At 38.3% G+C, this 20,591-nt stretch overlaps 1 protein-coding gene across 4 annotated transcripts in view; it reads right to left on the bottom strand.

Annotated features, from left to right (window-relative positions):
* Positions 1-20,591, bottom strand: part of KCNJ3 (potassium inwardly rectifying channel subfamily J member 3) — a 621,683-nt gene that overhangs the window by 33,421 nt on the left and 567,671 nt on the right. Inside the window, exon 3 of one of the 4 annotated variants that reach the window (XM_082465084.1) lies at positions 17,487-20,089. The exons of the other annotated variants lie outside the window; for them this stretch is intronic. Coding sequence (XP_082321210.1) covers positions 20,031-20,089 — 59 coding nt within the window. The 3' untranslated portion in view covers positions 17,487-20,030. Of the gene's footprint in view, positions 1-17,486; positions 20,090-20,591 lie in introns of those variants that run through there. 4 annotated transcript variants of the gene reach the window in all.

The raw sequence follows: 20,591 nt of genomic DNA, 5'->3' as shown, positions 1-20,591 counted from the left end.
GTATTATGAATGTAGAAGAACAAATTATTTTCGAAAAAAAAAAACAAACACAAGGGACTTCCCTGGTGGTCCAGTGGTTAAGACTCCACGCTTCCACTGCAGGGTGCACGGGTTTGATCCCTAGTCAGGGAAGTTCCACATGCCACATGGTATGCCCAAAAAACAAATAAATAAATAAAATAAATAAAATAATAATAATATAAAGGGGACTTCCCTGGTGGATCAGTGGTTAAGAATCCGCCTGCCAATGCAGGGGACACGGGTTCGATCCCTGGTCCAGGAAGATCTTACATGTGACAGAGCAAGTAAGCCCATGTGCCACAACTACTGAAACCTGAGCACTCCAGGGCCTGCGTGCTGCAATTACTGAAGCCTGTGCACCTAGAGCCCGTGCTCCACAACAAGAGAAGCCACTGCAATGAGAAGCCCTCACACCGCAACGAAGAGTAGCCCCCGCTCGCCACAACTAGAGAAAGCCTGCGCTCAGTAAAGAACACCCAATGTGGGCTTCCCTGGTGGCGCAGTGGTTGAGAATCTGCCTGCCAATGCAGGCGACACGGGTTCGAGCCCTGGTCTGGGAAGATCCCACATGCCGCGGAGCAACTAGGCCCGTGAGCCACAATTACTGAGCCTGCGCATCTGGAGCCTGTGTTCCGCAACAAGAGAGGCCGCGATAGTGAGAGGCCCGCGCACTGTGATGAAGAGAGGCCCCCACTTGCCGCAACTAGAGAAAGCCCTTGCACAGAAACGAAGACCCAACACAGCCATAAATAAATAAATAAATAAATAAATAAATAAATAAATAAATAAATAAACCCAAAGTTAAAAAAAAAAGAACACCCAACGCAGCTAAAAATAAATTAAAAAACAAACAAACAAACAAACAAAGAAATACAGAAGTATTTAGAGATAAATGTTATGATGTCAACGATTTGACTTTAAAATTCTACAGGAAGGAAAATTAAGCACTGATTATGTTTCACTGATATTGGTTGAATCTGGGGATGGGTATATGGGAGTTCATTATAACATCCTTTTCACATCTGTGTTTGTTTTTAAAAAGTTTATATTCTTTAACTTTTGCTTGGTCATACAACCAGAACAGATTTCTGGGCTCATTCTCAGCCCCATTCCACATCGTTCCCTGGCTGTATGTTGTTGAGTGCCCCAACTGCTTCATGACCAGTGAGGGCTGCCTGGCAGTCTCTGTGCCCACTATGAGGACTGCAGGAGAATCTCACAAGGTAATAAAGAAAAGCTTTTGCAACTAAAATGCAAGTGCTATGGAATTTTTATTATCTTAGCACACTACTGACAAACAAAATGTCAGATGCATCCATCATGTCGGTTGGGCTGACACAACAAAATACCTCATACTGTGTGACTTAAACAACAGACATTTATTTTCTCAAAATTCTGGAGACTGGAAGTCCTAGATCAAGGCACCAGACAATTCAGTTCCTGGGGAGAGCTCTCTTCCTGGCTTGCAAACAGCCACCTTCTCAATAAGGGCTCTTGTGGCCTTTCCTCTGAGTGTACGTGGGAGGGGGGTGGAGAGAGAGAGAGATGGGGGGAGAGGGGGAGAAAGGTGTCTCTCTTCCTCTTCTTATGAAGCCACCAGTCCTACTGGATTAGGGTCCATCCCTCGTTACTTCATTTAACCTTAATTACCTCTTAAAGGTCCTATCTCCAAATATAGTCACCTTGGGGTTTAGGGCTTCAACAAATGAATTTAGTGGTCACAATTCAGTCCACAGCACATGTCAATGGAATATTTGTTCTAACTCTCCCTCCACCACCAAGGGTAAGGGGACGAACATCTCTGAACGACCAAGCATGGCTCAGTATTTTAATATACGAACATGGAGGAAGAGACAATTACATAAAAATGATTATTTCAGTATCTAACAGACATATTAATTAATAGAACTACTTAGTTGATGAATAAGTATGACTTTGGTTGACCGACTTTTACCTTTCATAAGTTTTCTTGTTGCCCCTGTTCTGAATCCCAATTGGATAAATGTAACACTTATTTGAGATGTGGTCTGTATATATAGAAACAACCAGACAATAAAACAAAGGTTAAAATAAGACAATAGCATGAAATTAAAGGGGAAAGATTTAGCAATTAAGAAACACTGCTAACAATGAAATCTATTAGAGCAGGGAAAGTTCTCCTGGGGGAAGTATAGAAGTCTTATGGACCAAGTCATTTCAAATAGACTAGACAAAATAATCAAAAACGGCATTAAGAGAACAGTCCCTCAATAGAAAGATAGGGGTGGGAGGTTGATTAGATAATGTAATAGAGCTGTCACATCTTTAAATGTCCATGATTCTAAAATTCTATACGATTTTTAGACAGTTTGATCACCCAGCAGAGACTTTAATTTCATTTTTTATGGCATATTTAATAGGTGAACTACAGTGATCACACAAGCTTGGCCTGGCTTGCTCTCTGGGGCTTGGACTTCTGGCACTGCACTAACTACAGCTCTAACATAAACCTCAATGAAACCAATAATTACTAAGTAATCCCTGTGCAGAATTTCCATCAGACATCTAAGGCTCATATCAGCACTGTTAATGTAGAATGATTGAAATTTAAATCAGAAGTGTTTATCCAACACTGTGATGAGATAAAGTGACTTGAGACTGCTTATCATGATTAAGGCTGCAGATTGCAGGTTATTATTAAGATGAAAAAGGAATATGAAATAAATGGGAAGAAAAAAACAAACGTGGGTTCTCATTATCTGGGGGAAGAAAAAGATTGTATGTTGAATGCAATTAATGCACTAAAGTGATTGTGGCATCCTCTTGTTTTCTCACATTAGTCACTTTTATAACTGAGGACCTGCATGGATATGACATAATGCCTCAGGGCCAAATGACTTTGACCAGGAGAACAAAAACAAAGTCCTGAGCTGTTTAAAACCTCTCGCAAGGCTTTGTCTTTTAGATATGAAACTATTATTAGTGACGAAAGTAAAAGTCAATGAGAAATTGCAATAAGGATAAAGGACTAACTCTGAACTACACTTTAAATCCGTATTTCAGAATGTATCTACAGAATAATTATCCACACTTATATGAAAACGTTATCCCATGGAAATTTGTTTTTCCAAGACTTCCATAAACTGAAAGTTTAATGGTAAGTTATTTACTATAACATTTGCTGATGTATTCATAATTTTCTATTACTTTATAACCCAAAGTTATAAAGAATACTGCTGATGGTCAATCAATACGTACCTATTTACATTTATTAAATAGCACACATATAACTTATTACAGTCAATTTTTAGTTCTTTTATATTCTCAACAGTTCACATATCTTTAATAATATTTGTGGCTGTGCTTTTTTTCCCCAACTCGAATATGACTTCCTTTGGCTTAGGAATCTCATTTATCCAAACACCACCTTGTGTGATTAGATAGATAGATAGATAGATAGGTAGACAGACAGATGGATATAGAGGTATAGAGGCATAGATATATGTATATGTAAGTATGTATCTATAATTGTATCTATATAGATACATACACATATAGATAGCAGGCTCCAAAATGTAACACACATGAAAAGTTAAAAACGAGTCAAAACCAAAAACAATTACGATTTCTCTTCTTTTGAGTCAGTGATAATCATACTGTAGTGTGAAAATTTTTTTAAATGTACAACTTTTTAAAACCTTTGATTAAGTCCCACAATCAAGCGTCCCTTTTGCATTGCATTATGTACAGCAATTTTTTCTCACTTACTGTAGCTTTTATATCTTTTTGTTTGATTATGTTAACTAATTTACTCCCTTACATTAAAAATATTCTGAATTTCTCCTAAAGGATTCCTTAATTATTTCAATTATAAACAATTTCAAAAATCTACTATGTGCCAGGCAAAGGAACACCCTCATGAAATACAAATTCTAATGGGAGGAGAGACAAAAGATAAATAATTGAATAACATCATGCTAGGCAATGATAAGCTCTTTGAGGAATAATAAAGCAGTGTGACAGAGTATGCATCCATATGTCGGGTGTCAAGAAACACCTCCCTGATGGGCAGATGTATAAATAAAGTGAGCAAAGGAAACCAGGAAAATATCTGGCAGAACAGGGGTTCAACAAAAGGACAGTAAATGCAAAGTCCCTGGGTGGGTGTAAAGTTGGCAAGTATAAACAACAGTAAGGGGTCCCGTATGACTGAAGGGCAGAGTGTGAGGCTGTGAATGTGAAGAGTGAAGTCAGGAAGTCTGCTCATGTGGACCTTGTAGAATGAAGGGAGGAGACCAGGATATGAGGAAGACAGGAAGGGGATCTGTCCCCAGTCAAATCACATGAGTGCTTCAAATATGTCTATGCATAAGTACACATAAGGTCAAAACTGGGTTGACTCATACATTTTCCACCTATTCAGCACTGACTCTTTCTGGTGAACAAAGGCATGTGTAATAAACCTATAAATCAATTACAAAGAAGGACACTGTTGAAAGCTGACTCTACAATCAATATTAATGTCTAATGCAGTTTTAGAAAGCAAAAAGAGGAGGTAAAGAACTGAATAAAATGCAGGAGAACCTATTTGCTATTACCAATTATTAATACAGATCTTTGGAACAGAATTAGCTGTTGATATTTTTTAAATTCCTGAGTACTCTCTATAGCAGAATTAATAACCATATATGTTTACCTTTTTAGGACTGAGTTTAATTCAAAACATACATTGAAGAAGCTAAGAAGAACTTCTTCCTTAAGGAGAAAAAAAAAGGATACAGAAAACTAATTATACTGAAATACAGCTTTAAAGGAAATGTTTATATTGAATACAAGTCAAACAAATTAGGCAACTCTACTCTCCTATCTGCCTAACTCCTGGGGGCCACAGCAGCTATTCCCGCACTTTCAACATGCCATAAATACACCAGCCTTGCTTCTGTGGAAGTCATGGTGCCTACTTTAACTGCCTTACCTATTTATGGCTGTGATCTTTTCCAGAATTGCTTTCTGGCTCTAAAAGTATTTTGTTAAATTGCCAGCTTACAATAAATCCTTTTGTTACCACTGTAATCCTAGGATTTACAAAGATCTTAAAATGGTCCTGGGTGGTCACCTTTCACAATAGTGCACCTAACATCACTGATTGTATATTTTCACCCAAAGGCCCTGGAAGGCATTTCTACTGAGATAATTATAAAAGAAAAAGACTGAAAAGTGAGCAAAAATAATTTTATCAGCTTACTATATTGATTTCCTCCTTTAACATACTTTAGTTTTATATTCTACAAATCACCATGACTTATACTATTATTACCCCTGTACATTATATTAAGCATGATATATTCAAAAGCTTTGTGAGTAATTCATAAAATGACATTTGTCCCCTAGGAATGGAGCTATGTCATCTATGTTAAAAGTCACACAATTAAGTAAAAACCAAGAGAAATCACTCAATTTAGTTAATAAAGAAAAGCTACCTCTTTAAAAAATGTGTGCATCAGGTAATAATCTTGGCAGATGTTTCGATGAAGTAATGACAGGATAGAAGAGAGTGTGTGAAGACTGGAATTGGTGACACCATTTAGTTAAAGAGAAATGTAGTAACCGCACAGTGAGTGGCAACTGTGTAGACAGCACAACCAGTTGATCAGTATACACATTTTTAAAGCTACAGGTTGTGACTATTTATCTGGGGCATGTAAACCCAATTTTGAAACACACTATTATAAGGATAATGCATTTATCTCTGACGCAGTCGGGATAAAATGCGTAGTTCTTTATATGTGAGGAAGATGCCAGTTGACACCATCAGAGTTTGTAACTCAAAATCTCCTCCACTCTTAACATTTTGTCCTTAGGGCAAAAAGGTTGCATTTATAAGATCAATCACAAGAGTTACGCATTTCAGTTTCTATAGTGAAATTTGTTTCAACTTACTGGATGATGTCAACATCTAATACATGTTATTTCATATTTTTCTGAGAAAATTATAAAACTGACCCCAAACAATAACAAATGTATCTTGAACAGTGGCATATTACCATATCTATCTAAAGTTATGCTTTATCAGAATTCACCGAAGTAAGCAAAAACACGTAAGAGAAAGGGAAAAAAATGACTTAAATTCAGATCCTAATAGAAGTAAATTCTGCCAAATAGAATGTGGAAGGAATCAGACAATGGAAAGTTGACTCTGATTCATAATTCCAGAAACAAGTGGAGCAGCTCTTAGAGGACCATGAATATCATGCTCTCCAAGAAGAGACTTCATGGGCAGTGGGTTCCTGTCAGCTACTCTTCAAGTAAGGCTTGTGGTTTGCACTTGGAAAAGACCGCTGTGCCAGGCAGAGAGAAACTGGGGCATGGCTGAAAGCTGGTTACTAATGAGGGCACATAGGGTAGGGAAAAAACAAAACAAAAAACATGGGACAGCAGCCCCTGCTGATGACTAAGTATATGAAAGAAACTCTAGCCATCTGAAACGATGCTTAGGGGTGTGAAATCCAGCTACGTACTCTCTGTGTAACCTGGGTTAATAAGTTAACTTCAGTTCCTTACTAACATCAATTCCTGCATCTGAAAAACAGGAATGACAATAATAATACTTAGCTTGTGGATACTGCCTGGATTAACGGAGACGTTGAGTGAAAAGCAGTAACATATATGAGATACACAGGAAGTGCCCAATAAATGTTAGTTTTGATCATTATTATTGATAATATCCATAATATGTGTAATGAAGCTTTTATTGCCCCTTTTCCAGCTTCATTCACTGACTATGTCATATGTTAGGCAATCTGACATATGACATAGCAAAATAAAGTGTAGACAAACTAATGTCTCCTCACCTGGGTTTGGGAGAACCAAATTAATCAAAACGAACTTTTGTAGAGCCCATATCAACTCCCAGAATTGTACTGTGCTTTTAAGAATGAGAAAAGAGAAAGATCTGTCAATGTTTAAAAAGATTCTTTAGTCTGAAAAAACGGGGTTACCCTGGAGACTCAGAATCACTGTCTTACCATGAAACCAATATCCTACAAGAAATATGAAACAACTTTAGAAAGTTTCTAATTTGCCTTAACAGAACTCAAAATATTCTGCAGCTTTCACAATAGAATGGTCATAATACACTAGGAAAGCTTGGATCAAGATTTTTTTTTTAAGATTTCTTTAAAATTAAAAAAAAATACATATGCATATATATATATGCATATATATGCATATATATATTAATTTATATGTATACATATATAATATATATAATATATATAATATATATAATATATATAATATATATAACATATAATGTATATAATATTAATATATGTATATATATATTAATTTTTGTCCTTATGCTTCTTTTTCAACTAACAAATAGGATACTTTCATTATCCTCCACACTGTGACAAGGCAGTCTGTCAAAATTTCCTTGATTATATAAGTGCCTGTTTGGTTCTACTGAGCTTTTGATTACAACTGCACTCATTTTAGAGATCAATTTAAGTAAAGTTTTACTTAAATTCTAATATTGATTCTTCTCATTGAGGGTGATGACATTCAAATTTTCTTTCGTATAATAATCAGTCTAAGGAATAAATAAGTGCCACTCAATTATTTTTGTAATGCTCTTAGAATAGGTCCTAAAATTTCTTTTCAAGTTGTTTCAAGGTATTTTGTATTTTTCGTAAAGTAAATCGTTTTCCTCTTACAGAATTTTCTATCTAGTTGTCACCTCCAGGAAATGCTGCTAAGTGAGACTTTTTCCTTTGTCCATCAATTGACACCTAGGGAACAATCTAAAACCCAAGGAGGTTTTTAGTATTTTTTTAATTTTTATTTTAAAGAGAACTTCAAGCAACAGGGACCAAACCCTTCCTCCAGACTTATTAAGTGTGGCAGAATTGGATGAAATACCACCAGTTTCTGTTGCACACCTGCAATTCTCCTTCTCCTATCCTTTTTCACTGACAGCTCAAAGCACACTGAAAATTGCTTCTTTCCTGGACATTTCTGAAACCTGAAGGCTTGCTGGAGCAACTCATGGTGATGGGACAAGAAGGGACAAAATGTGTGTGGGGGGGGTGCCATGGTTAGCTGATAGGGGCCAAAGGGACACCAAGTTACTGCTCTCCAAGGAAGTGATGCTGGGGCTTGAAACAAAGTTGAAAACTATTCCCAAACACTCCTCTCTTTCCTGAGGAACTACTTCATTAGCAGAGGCTCCCAAAGCATAAAAGCATAAGGAACCACTTTAGAGGCATCACTTTCTCATTCCTATCACATTTCATACAACCTGTCTTTTTTTTTTTTTTCAGATTCATTTGATATTTTCTTGCTTTAATTTAATTTATTTTTAAAGGAAGTATAGTTGATTTACAATGTTGTATTAGGGACCTAATTAAATTTAAAAGCTTTTGCACAGTAAAGGAAACTGTAAACAAAACAAAAAGACAACCTACAGAATGGGAGAAAATATTTGCAAACAATGCAACTGACAAGGGATTAATCTCCAAAATATATGTACAAATATATACAAATAGCTCATACAGCTCAATATCAAACAAACAAACAAAAAAAGAGAAAAAAGCCAGCCCAATCAAAAAACTGGGTAGAAGATCTAAATAGACATTTCTCCAAAGACATACAGATGGCCAAAAGGCACATGAAAAGATGCTCAACATCGCTAATTATAAGAGAAATTCAAATCAAAACTACAACGAGGTATCACCTCACACCGGTCAGAATGGCCATCATCAAAAAGTCCACAACCTATCATTTAACACTTGCCATGTCTCCTATCTTTCTTTTGACCATGCGTTTCAGATTTAGGTGTCCCCAAAAGACTCTTAATGGCCTTTCCCCACTCAGGTCCCTCACCTGAATCCAGGTGTCAATCAGAGTATACCTGGGTTTAAGTGAGTCTTTTACACTGTGCTTAGAGTACTGCTTGGAACATAGTAAATATACAGTTAAATTAATAAATACATAAAGGTTGAAAGATAGTTATCCAGGCTTTATCCCACACAGGAAAAAACCTAGTCATCCTATTTCTGCTCTGGACAAGAGAATGCAAGAGACATCATAATAATAAGCTCTAAAATAAGCTTTAACTTGGAATAGCGGAAGGACCACACATGACGACTGGCAAATAAAATGCCTTTATTCTGATAAAACTTTATAAGAGAGTGAGGACCAGAGCACTTGCCAGGAAAGTAACTTTTATGTATTTATCTATTATAGTTTCTTTTTACAGATCTAATTAATAGCTTACTCACAACTGAGCTCAAATTAATATTTAAATTACATTTCCATCTAGTTAATTTTGGTTTGATTTTTATTTTTTTCTTCACGTGAACTTTATATTTTTGAACATTTTTCAAATAGTAAACCAACTGTTACAGTACCATTTAATGATTTTTTAAAAATAAATATTGATTTGAAATGCCAAGTTTAAGATATGCTGAATCTATTTCTGGGTCTTCTGCTCTGATTAACTTTTCTTTCTGTTCCTATGATAGTATTATTTTAAGAACATAATCTCTTAATTTCATAAATTGCATTAATAATTAGCCCTTAATTTAGCCTATCCAGTAGGACATGTTTTTAAATGTGCCCTTGTCTTGCCAGTTTTTCTTACTCTTTAACTTTAATGTAGAGAACAAGTCTTAATCACCTTTAACCATATTTAGTGCCCTGCACATATATATGTGGTACGGAACTAAATTTTGGAAAAATATAAGTAAATAACATAAAAATGTAAGTTAAATAAGTATGTATATATATAATACACATTTTTTCAATGATGTGAAATTTCATATTCATTATGTGAAATAGGTAATGTTATTTCTTTATGAAGATTCATACAAAGGTATAAAACCTTGTATAAACTAGGTATGTAATACTAGTTCTTTGAATATCAGGTAAAGATAAAATATTTTATTCTAGGAAGTATGTTTATTATTGATGTATATTAGCACACAGTCAAGAAGGCTTTGGGTTTCAGTTTAAAGTTAATTTTAAAAAAAGACACAGTGTGGGACGTTCAAGATGGCAGAGGAGTAAGACGTGGAGATCACCTTCTTCCCAAGAAATACATCAAAACTACATCTACATGTGGAACACTCCTATAGCACACCTACTGAACGCTGGCAGAAGACCTCAGACTTCCCCAAGGGCAAGAAACTCCCCACGTACCTGGGTAGGGCAAAAGAAAAAAGAAAAAACAGAGACAAAAGAATAGGGACGGGGGCTTCCCTGGTGGTGCAATGGTTGAGAATCTGCCTGCTAATGCAGGGGACACGGGTTCGAGCCCTGGTCTGGGAAGATCCCACATGCCACGGAGCAATTGGGCCCGTGAGCCACAACTACTGAGCCTGCGCATCTGGAGCCTGTGCTCCGCAACAAGGGAGGCCACGATAGTGAGAGGCCCGTGCACCACGATGAAGAGTGGCCCCCGCTTGCCACAACTAGAGAAAGCCCTCACACAGAAACGAAGACCCAACACAACCAAAAAAAAAAAAAAAATTAATTAATTAAAAAAAAAAAAAAAGAATAGGGACAGGACCTGCACCGGTGGGAGGGTGCTGTGAAGGAGGAAAGGTTTCCACACACTAGGAAGCACCTTCACTGGCGGAGATGGGGGTTGTGCAGGGGTGAAGCTTCAGAGCCACAGAGGAGAGCGCAGCCACAGGGGTGCGGAGGGCAAAGTGGAGAGACTCCCGCACAGAGGATCAGTGCCAACCAGCAATCACCAGCCCAAGAGGCTTGTCTGCTCACCTGCCAGGGCGGGTGGGGCTGGGAGCTGAGGCTTGGGCTTCGGTCGGATCCCAGGGAGAGGACTGGGGTTGGCTGTGTGAACACAGCCTGAAGGGGGGTAGTGCACCACAGCTATCCGGGAGGGAGCCCGGGAAATAGTCTCGAACTGCCTAAGAGGCAAGAGACCATTGTTTCACGAGGAGAGGGGATTCAGAGCACCACCTAAATGAGCTCCAGAGACGTGCAGAGCCACGGCTATCAGTGCGGGACCCCAGAGATGGGCATGAAACACTAAGGCTGCTGCTGCAGCCACCAAGAGGCCTGTGTGCAAGTACAGGTCACTATCCACACCTCCCCACCCAGGAGTCTGTGCAGCCCGCCACTGCCAGGGTCCCATGATCCAGGGACAACTTCCCTGGAAGAACACATGGCACACCTCAGGCTGTTGCAACGTCACACCGGCTTCTGCCTCCGCAGGCTTGCCCCGCATTCTGTACCCATCACTCCCCCCCACCTGGGTGAGCCAGAGCCCCCTAATCAGCCGCTTTTTAAACTCCTCTTGTCTGGGCAAACTACAGATGCCAGAGGGCGATCTACATGCACAGGCAGGGCCAACACCAAAGCGGAACCCCAGGAGCTGTGCAAACAAAGAAAGGGAAATTTCTCCCAGCAGCCTCAGGAGCCACAGATTAAATCTCCATGATCAACTTGATGTACTCTGCATCTGTGGAATACCTGAATATACAACAAATCATTCCAAAAATGAGGTGGTGGACTTTGGGAGCAACTGTAGAATTGAGGTTTGCTTTCTGCATCTAATTTGTTTCTGTATCATGTTTATCATAGTTTAGTATTTAGAGCTTATTGTCATTGGTTGATTTGTTTATTGATTTCGTTGCTCTCTTCCTTTATTTTTAATATATATATATAATTTTTTTTCCTTTTTCTCTTTTTATGAGTGTGTATGTGTATGCTTCTTTGTGTGATTTTGTCTGTATAGGTTTGCTTTTACCACTTGTCCTAGGTTTCTGTCTGTCCGTTTTTATTTTATTTATTTTCTTAGTATAGTTTTTAGCACTTGATATTATTGCTGGATTTGTTTATTGGTTTCCTTGCTCTCTTATTTCCTTTTTTTATTACTTTTTAAAATTTTAATAAATTTTTTAATTTTTCATTTAAAAACTTTATTTATTTTATTTTATTTTATTTTTTCTTCCTTTCTTTTTCTCCCTTTTCTTCTGAGCCATGTGGCTGACAGGGTCTTGGTGCTCCGGCCTGGTGTGAGGCCTGAGCCTCTGAGGTGGGAGAGCTCAGTTCAGGACACTGGACCACCAGAGACCTCCCGACCCCACATAATATCAGTCGGTGAGAGTTCTCCCAGAGATCTCTGTCTCAACACTAAGACCCAGCTCCATTCAATGACCAGTGGGCTCAAGTGCTGGACAACCCATGCCAAACAACTAGCAAGACAGGAACACAACCACACCAATTAGCAGAGGGGCTGCCTAAAATCATAATAAGTTCACAGACACCACAAAACACACCGCCAGACATGGTCCTGCAACCAGAAAGACAAGATCCAGCCTCATCCACCGGAACACAGGCACCAATCCCCTCCACCAGGAAGCCTACGCAACCCACTGAACCAACCTTACCCACTGGGAGCAGACAGCAAAAACAATGGGAATACGAACCTGCAGCCTGTGAAAAGGAAATTCCAAACACAGTTAAGTTAAGCAAAATGAGAAGACAGAGAAATACCCTGCAAATGAAGGAGCAAGGTAAAAACCCACCAGACCAAACAAATGAAGAGGAAACAGGCAGTCTACCTGAAAAAGAATTCAGAGTAAGGATAGAAAAGATGATCCAAAATCTTGTAAATAGAATGGAGAAAATACAAGAAACGTTTAATAAGGACCTGGAAGAACTAGAGAGCAAACAAACAATGATGAAACACAAAATAAATGAAATTTAAATTTCTCTACAAGGAATCAATAGCAGAATAACTGAGTCAGAAGAACAGATAAATGACCTGGAAGATAAAGTAGTGGAAATAACTACCACAGAGCAGAATAAAGAAAAAAGAATGAAAAGACTTGAGGACAGTCTCAGAGAGCTCTGGGAAAACATTAAACACACCAACATTCGAATTATAGGGGTCCTAGAAGAAGAAGAGAAAAAGAAAGGGTCTGAGAAAATATTTGAAGAGATTATAGTTGAAAACATCCTTATTATGGGAAAGGAAATAGTCAAGTCCAGGAAGCGCAGAGAGTCCAATACAGGATAAATCCAAAGAGAAACATGCCAAGACATATATTAATCAAACTATCAAAAAATAAATACAAAGAAACATATTAAAAGCAGCAAGGGAAAAGCAACAAATAACATACAAGGGAATCCCCATAAGGATAAGAGCTGATCTTTCAGCAGAAACTCTGCAAGCCAGAAGGGAGTGGCAGGACATATTTAGAGTGATGAAAGGGAAAAAATTATAACCAAGATTACTCTACCCAACAAGGATCTCATTCAGACTCGACGGAGAAATTAAAACCTTTACAGACAAGCAAAAGCTAAGAGAATTCAGCACCACCAAACCAGCTTTACAACCAATGCTAAAGGAAGTTCTCTAGGTAGGAAACATAAGAGAAGGAAAACACCTACAATAACAAATCCAAAACAATTAAGAAAATGATAATAGGAACATACATATCAATAATTACCTTAAATGTAAATGGATTAAATGCTCCAAACAAAACATAGACTGGCTGAATGGATACAAAAACAAGATCCATATATATGCTGTCTACAAGAGACCCACTTCAGACCTAGGGACACATACAGACTGAAAGTGAGGGGATGGAAAAAGATATTCCATGCAAATGGAAATCAAAAAAGGCTGGAGTAGCAATTCTCATATCAGACAAAATAGACTTTAAAATACACTATTACAAGAGACAAAGAAGGACACTACATAATGATCAACGGATCAATTCAAGAAGAAGATATAACAACTGTAAATATTTATGCACCCAACACAGGAGCACCTCAGTACATAAGGCAAATGCTAACAGCCATAAAAGGGGAAATCGACAGTAACACAATAATAGTAGGGGACTTTAACACCCCACTTTCACCAATGGATAGATCATCCAAAATGAAAATAAATAAGGAAACACGAGCTCTAAATCACATATTAAACAAGATGAACTTAATTGATTTTTATAGGACATTCCATCCAAAAACAGCAGAATACACTTTCTTCTCAAGTGCTCGTGGAACATTCTCCAGGATAGAACATATCTTGGGTCATGAATCAAGCCTTGGTAAATTTAAGAAAATTGAAATCATATCAAGTGTCTTTTCCAACCACAACATTATGAGACTAGATATCAATTTCTGGAGGAAAAAAATCTGTAAAAAACACAAACACATGGAGGCTAAACAATATGTTACTAAATAACCAAGAGATGACTGAAGAAATCAAAAAGAAAATCAAAAAATACCTAGAAGCAAATGACAATGAAAACACGATGACCCAAAACATATGGGATGCAGCAAAAGCTGGTCTAAGAGGGAAGTTTATAGAAATACAATCTTACCCCAAGAAACAAGAAACACCTCAAATAAGCAACCTAATCTTACACCTAAAGCAATCAGAGAAAGAAGAAAAAAAAAAAAACAAACCCAAGTTAACAGAAGGAAAGAAATCATAAAGATCAGATCAGGAATAAATGACAAAGACATGAAGAAAATGATAGGAAATATCAATAAAACTAAAAGCTGGTTCTTTGAGAAGATAAACAAAATTGATAAACCATAATCCAGACTCATCATGAAAAAAAGGGAGAAGACTCAAATCAATAGAATTAGAAATGAAAAAGGAGAAGTAACAACTGACACTGCAGAAATACAAAGGATCATGAGAGATTAGCACAAGCAACTATATGCCAATAATATGGAAAACCTGGAAGAAATGGAGACGTTCTTAGAAAAGCATAAACTTCCAAGACTGAACCAGGAAGAAATAGAAAATTTGAAAAGACCAATCACAAGCACTGAAATTGAAACTGTGATTAAAAATCTTCCAACAAACAAAAGCCTAGGACCAGATGGTTTCACAGGCAAATTCTATCAAACATTTAGAGAAGAGCTAACACCTATCCTTCTCAAACTCTTCAAAAATATAGCAGAGGGAGGAACACTCCCAAACTCATTCTACGAGGCCACCATCACCCTGATATCAAAACCAAACAGAGATGTCACAAAGAAAGAAAACTACAGGCCAATGTCACTGATGAACATAGATGCAAAAATCCTCAACAAAATACTAGCAAGCAGAATCCAACAGAACATTAAAAGGATCATACACCATGATGAAGTGGGGTTTATCCCTGGAATGCAAGGATTCTTCAATCTATCCAAATTAATCAATGTGATACACCATATTAACAAATTGAAGGAGAAAAACCACATGATCATCTCAATAGATGCAGAAAAAGCTTTCGACAAAATTCAACACCCATTTATGATAAAAACTCTCCAGGAAGTAGGCATAGAGGGAACCTACCTCAACATAATAAAGGCCATATATGACAAACACACAGCCAACATCGTTCTCAATAGTGAAAAACTGAAACCATTTCCACTAATATCAAAAACAAGACAAGGAAAAAAAAAAAAAAAAAACAAGACAAGGTTGCCCACTCTCACCACTATTATTCAACATAGTTTTGGAAGTTTTAGCCACAGCAATCAGAGAAGAAAAAGAAATAAAAGGAATCCAAATCGGAAAAGAAGAAGTAAAACTGTCAGTGTCTGTAGATGACATGATACTATACATAGAGAATCCTAAAGATACTACCAGAAAACTACTAGGACTAATCAATGAATTTGATAAAGTAGCAGGATACAAAGTTAATACACAGAAATCTCTTGCATTCCTATACACTTATTGTGAAAAATCTGTAAGAGAAATTAAGGAAGCACTCCCATTTACCACTGCAACAAAAATAATAAAATGCCTAGGAATAAACCTACCTAAGGAGAGAAAAGACCTGTATGCAGAAAACTATAAGACACTGATGAAAGAAATTAAAGATGACACAAGCAGATGGAGAGATATACCATGTTCTTGGATTGGAAGAATCAACATTGTGAAAATGACTATACTACCCAAAGCAATCTACAGATTCAATTCAATCCCTATCAAACTACCAATGACATTTTTCACAGAACTAGAACAAAAAATTTCACAATTTGTATGGAAACACAAAAGACCCCAAATAGCCAAAGCCATCATGAGAAAGAAAAACAAAGCTGGAGGAATCAGGCTCTGTGATTTCAGACTATACTACAAAGCTACAGTAATCAAGTCACTATGGTACTGGCACAAAAACAGAAATGTAGATCAATGGAACAGGATAGAAAGTCCACAGATAAACCCACACACATCTGGTCACCTTATCTTTGATAAAGGAGGCAAGAATATACAATGGAGTAAAGACAGCCTCTTCAATAAGTGGTGCTGGGAAAACTGGACAGCTACTGTAAAAGAATGAAATTTGAACACTCCCTAACAGCATGCAAAAAAATAAACTCAAAATGGATTAAAGACCTAAATGTAAGGCCAGGCACTATATTACTCTTAGAGGAAAACATAGGTGGAACACTCTATGACATAAATCACAACAAGATTCTTTTTGACCCAACTCCTAGAGAAATGGAAATAAAACCAAAAATAAACAAATGGAACCTAACGAAAATTAAAAGTTTTGCACAGCAAAAGAAACCATAGACAAGACGAAAAGCCAACCCTCAGAATGGGAGAAAATATTTGCAAACGAAGCAACTGACAAAGGATTAATCTACAAAATATACAAGCAGCTCATGCAGCTCAATATCAAAAAAACAAACAACCCAAACCAAAAATGGGTAGAAGACCTAAATAGACATTTCTCCAAAGAAGATATACAGATTGCCAAGAAACACATAAAAGGATGCTCAACATCACTAATATTAGGGAAATGCAAATCAAAACTGCAATGAGGTATCACCTCACACAGGTCAGAATGGCCATCATCAAACAATCTACAAACAGTAAATGCTGGAGAGGGTGTGGAGTAAAGGGAACCTTCTTGCACTGTTGGTGGGAATATAAATTGATACAGCCACTATGGAGAACAGTACGGAGGTTCCTTAAAAAACTAAAAATAGAACTACCATACAACCCAGCAATCCCACTACTGGGCATATACCCTGAGAAAACCATAGCTCAAAAAGAGTCATGTACCACAATATTCATTGCAACTCTATTTACAATAGCCAGGACATGGAAGCAACCTAAGTGTCCATCGACAGATGAATGGATAAAGAAGATGTGGCACATATATACAATGCAATATTACTCAGCCATAAAAGGAAACAATATTGAGTTATTTGTAGTGAGGTGAATGGACCTAGAATCTGTCGTACAGAGTGAAGTAAGTCAGAAAGGGAAAAACAAATACTGTATGCTAACATATATATATGTAATCTAAAAAAAAAAAAAAAGGTTCTGAAGAACCTGGGGGCAGGACTGGAATAAAGACACAGAGGTAGCGAGTGGATTTGAAGGCACGGGAGGGGGAAAGTTAAGTTGGGACAAAGTGAGAGAGTGTCATGGACATATATACACTACCAAATGTAAAACAGATAGCTAGTGGGAAGCAGTCGCATAGCACAGGGAGACCAGCTCGGTGCTCTGTGTCCACCTAGAGGGTTGGGATAGGGAGGGTGGGAGGGAGACGCAAGAGGGAGGAGATATGGAGATGTGTGTATACATAACGTTGATTCACTTTGTTATACAGCAGAAATTAACACACTATTGTAAAGCAATTATACTCCAATAAAGATGTTTAAAAAAAAAAAGAAAGACACCGTTGACCTTCTGCTTCTGATAGAAAAGTGGTGAATAAAAGAAAAACCCCAAGCCAAAGCTTTCTATTGTAGATGTTGCTGAAACAAAAACCTGACTACTCTGTCGATCCAATGTTACTTATTCTCAGCCTTGTATGCGTGTTTCTGATAATTGCTTTTGTAAAGAATTCACTTTGCCTCTCAATTTGGCAATTAACCTGATTATCTTATGTAATTAGCTTACTGTGTAGTTTAGCACTCTTTAGGCGATATCATTCCCTCCTCTTCCCAGTTTTCTGCCTATTGAAATGAAGTTCTAATCGAGCTGAGATATTGGGGAAATCCCTCTCACCCGGTCTTACTTATCTGACTGGGGAGATCAGTAGAAAGAACCGGATGACTTATCAGGAGTTGAAGGTTTTCGTCCTGCTGCCCTTCCTCTGCTATGTGGTAAGATGCCCACTCTGGGCAGGGTTGCCTGCAGTGCCTAGAGCTGGAGAAATAAGCTGATGGGGCAGCATGAAGCAGCTGCTATTCCAATCTGCTTAGCCAACCCCAGCTACACCACTGTGACCTATGAAACTAAATTGTGTCATGTTTTTAGCTTTCCAGACCACTTATCTACCTACTTCTGACAATGATACAACATTTGCCACAAAAACTGCCCAGCATTAAGCCAGCAGTCCAGGTATTTGGTGGACATTTCATGCTTCTCCTCATCCTTAAATGCTAGTGTCATTAAGAAGTGGGATGGATTTTGAAAAACTACTCTGAAAAAGATTTTTGATTGTACCTCCCTCACCTTCTTCTGATTCACACACTGCCTTTAGTAAAGGCAGTTTACTAAATATGGCAGTTTTCCCAAATAGTTCATCTTTTCTTGGTCATCTCTTGGGTAATGATCAGGACCACAGGGTTGAGGAGTTATATAGACCTCTTTTTGAAACTTTCAGATCCCGTCGTACCATTCCTGCCCACAGTGCTTCTTTTTCTCCTCTAATAACAGCCTCAGGCCAGCTTGGCAGGTAATTTCTGAGGGGCAGCCTGGCCAAAATGTGGCCTATGGAATTCAAACTTAATTCTGGTTCAGCCACCTGATTTCTATTGTTGGGTTGCTATGGTGCTCAGGTCATAAAGATAATAATCACTAGGTTGAATACACTGATGTCTGAGTCCATGACAGAGACCCGTGTGAGGCAAGGGGGGTGGTTTATTAATGCATCTGAAAAAATGTTATCAAAGTACCCTCATCCCTCTTCCATCTGACACTCTGGATGAAAGGTCTGGATGCATGGAGAGGATGGCTGGAGGAAAGGTGAATTTATAGTTACTGGAACAGGATATGCTGATTTTATGGGAGTACAGGGAGAGTAACAATGCCAACACCTGGGGAGGGATCACCTTAGAACTCAGGAGGTTCAGAGCAGGGAGGGACATTAATGATCTTTCACCTTTACAAGACATTCTGGAGCCTTCTTCACAAAAAAGGAAAAACAGCCAAGTACACTCTCCCAAAGGGTAGTAAACTGCTTACATTTAAATGACTCCTAGATCTGCCATTCCCCATGAAATGGTGGTGACCCTGACTTGATCTCCAGGTTCTATAACTTTATAGAGAAGTCAATCAGAAGCATGAAAGGGTGGTCCCAGCTCCTGCAGCTCCCATGCAAAATGCCTTTCAGCACCTCTAAGTGTCTCCCCACCTCCATTCCCATCTCTCTCACTAGGTTATTCCACGGGATGGATGAGTGCCACCTGGCAGGTGGTTTAGAAAAATAATATAGGTCAGACTGACTGCCCTCAGACAATCCTCCTGAAGACACAGACCGAACTAGAATTGGGGAACTTAAGATTTACCAGCTGGCCAGGAGGCCACGTTGGAAATACTGTTACCCTGTGTCCCCTGACTGACGTAGATCATACTTGGGGTGAACAAGCATTGCAATTAATGCCTTCCTTCCAGGGGCACCATGTTTGCCTCTGGGACTGTACTAGTTGTGTGGAAGCCAGATATTAACTTGTCTGTAAATTGCTTTGACTTGTACCTTAGGAGTGGTCAAAAGAGTCCAAGTGTTTAAGGAAACACTACCAGTGGATCTTGTAGTTCTCAGATGACTGCGGAGATTTCCTGGGAATGGGACACCCTTAGTTACATGGGAAGCTCCCAGGAGGGATGAATGACTGATTTCTGGTATATTTACTCATTGGGTAGTTATCCCTACAATAGGAGCCATCCAATTAGGAAAAGTGGTAAGAAATGTGTCCCTAACTAGATGAAGTCATCAATGATACTGCTTTGAACATAGAAGGTATTTAGGTCAGTTTCAACTCACTGGCCAAGACTGTTATGGAAGATTGTCCTACACATCCTTCTTTCAGACCAAGGTGGAACGGGTGAAATCCTTAATACATCTCTGTACCTGGAGTAATTCCTCTGAAAAAAAGAAAGGTTAATGTAGAGACTTAAAGAGAAAGCCGTGTGCCTTTCTAAAGTATATACCCTGGTTTTTATGGAATTTGTTCAGCTGGCTGAGTCTGGGACCCTGGGGGTCATGTTTGAGGTCGATACTGCAGGTTGGCTCCATGCCGCTGCTTGGAGTCCTGGCTTTAATTAAATGTTCTATTAGACAAACTGAACTAATATAGGTCTAGTCTCTTGATCAGATTAACCAGAGTGGCCCACAGGGTGGAATATTCATGTAAAAATTTGAATACATATAAGAAAGTGTAGGGTTAAAGGGTATTTTGGGGGGAGAGGCAGTCTGCCTGGGCTCTGCGTATCCCTGCATGTTCTTGCTGAGTGTGCCAAATGCAGAGTTCATCCATCTCCTGATACTGAGCAGTTTTTCTAGTTAGTCACAGAAGCAACTAAGTAGGCCAAGTCCACCAGAGTGTGACAACCACGTAGCTGCTTGCTCTCCAATGGAAGAGGGATC

This window comes from Balaenoptera physalus, assembly GCF_965194825.1.
Source record: "Balaenoptera physalus genome assembly, chromosome: 6".
Taxonomy (NCBI): domain Eukaryota; kingdom Metazoa; phylum Chordata; class Mammalia; order Artiodactyla; family Balaenopteridae; genus Balaenoptera; species Balaenoptera physalus.
Note: the sequence above shows the minus strand (reverse complement) of the source record. Positions and strands in the feature narration are given on the sequence as shown.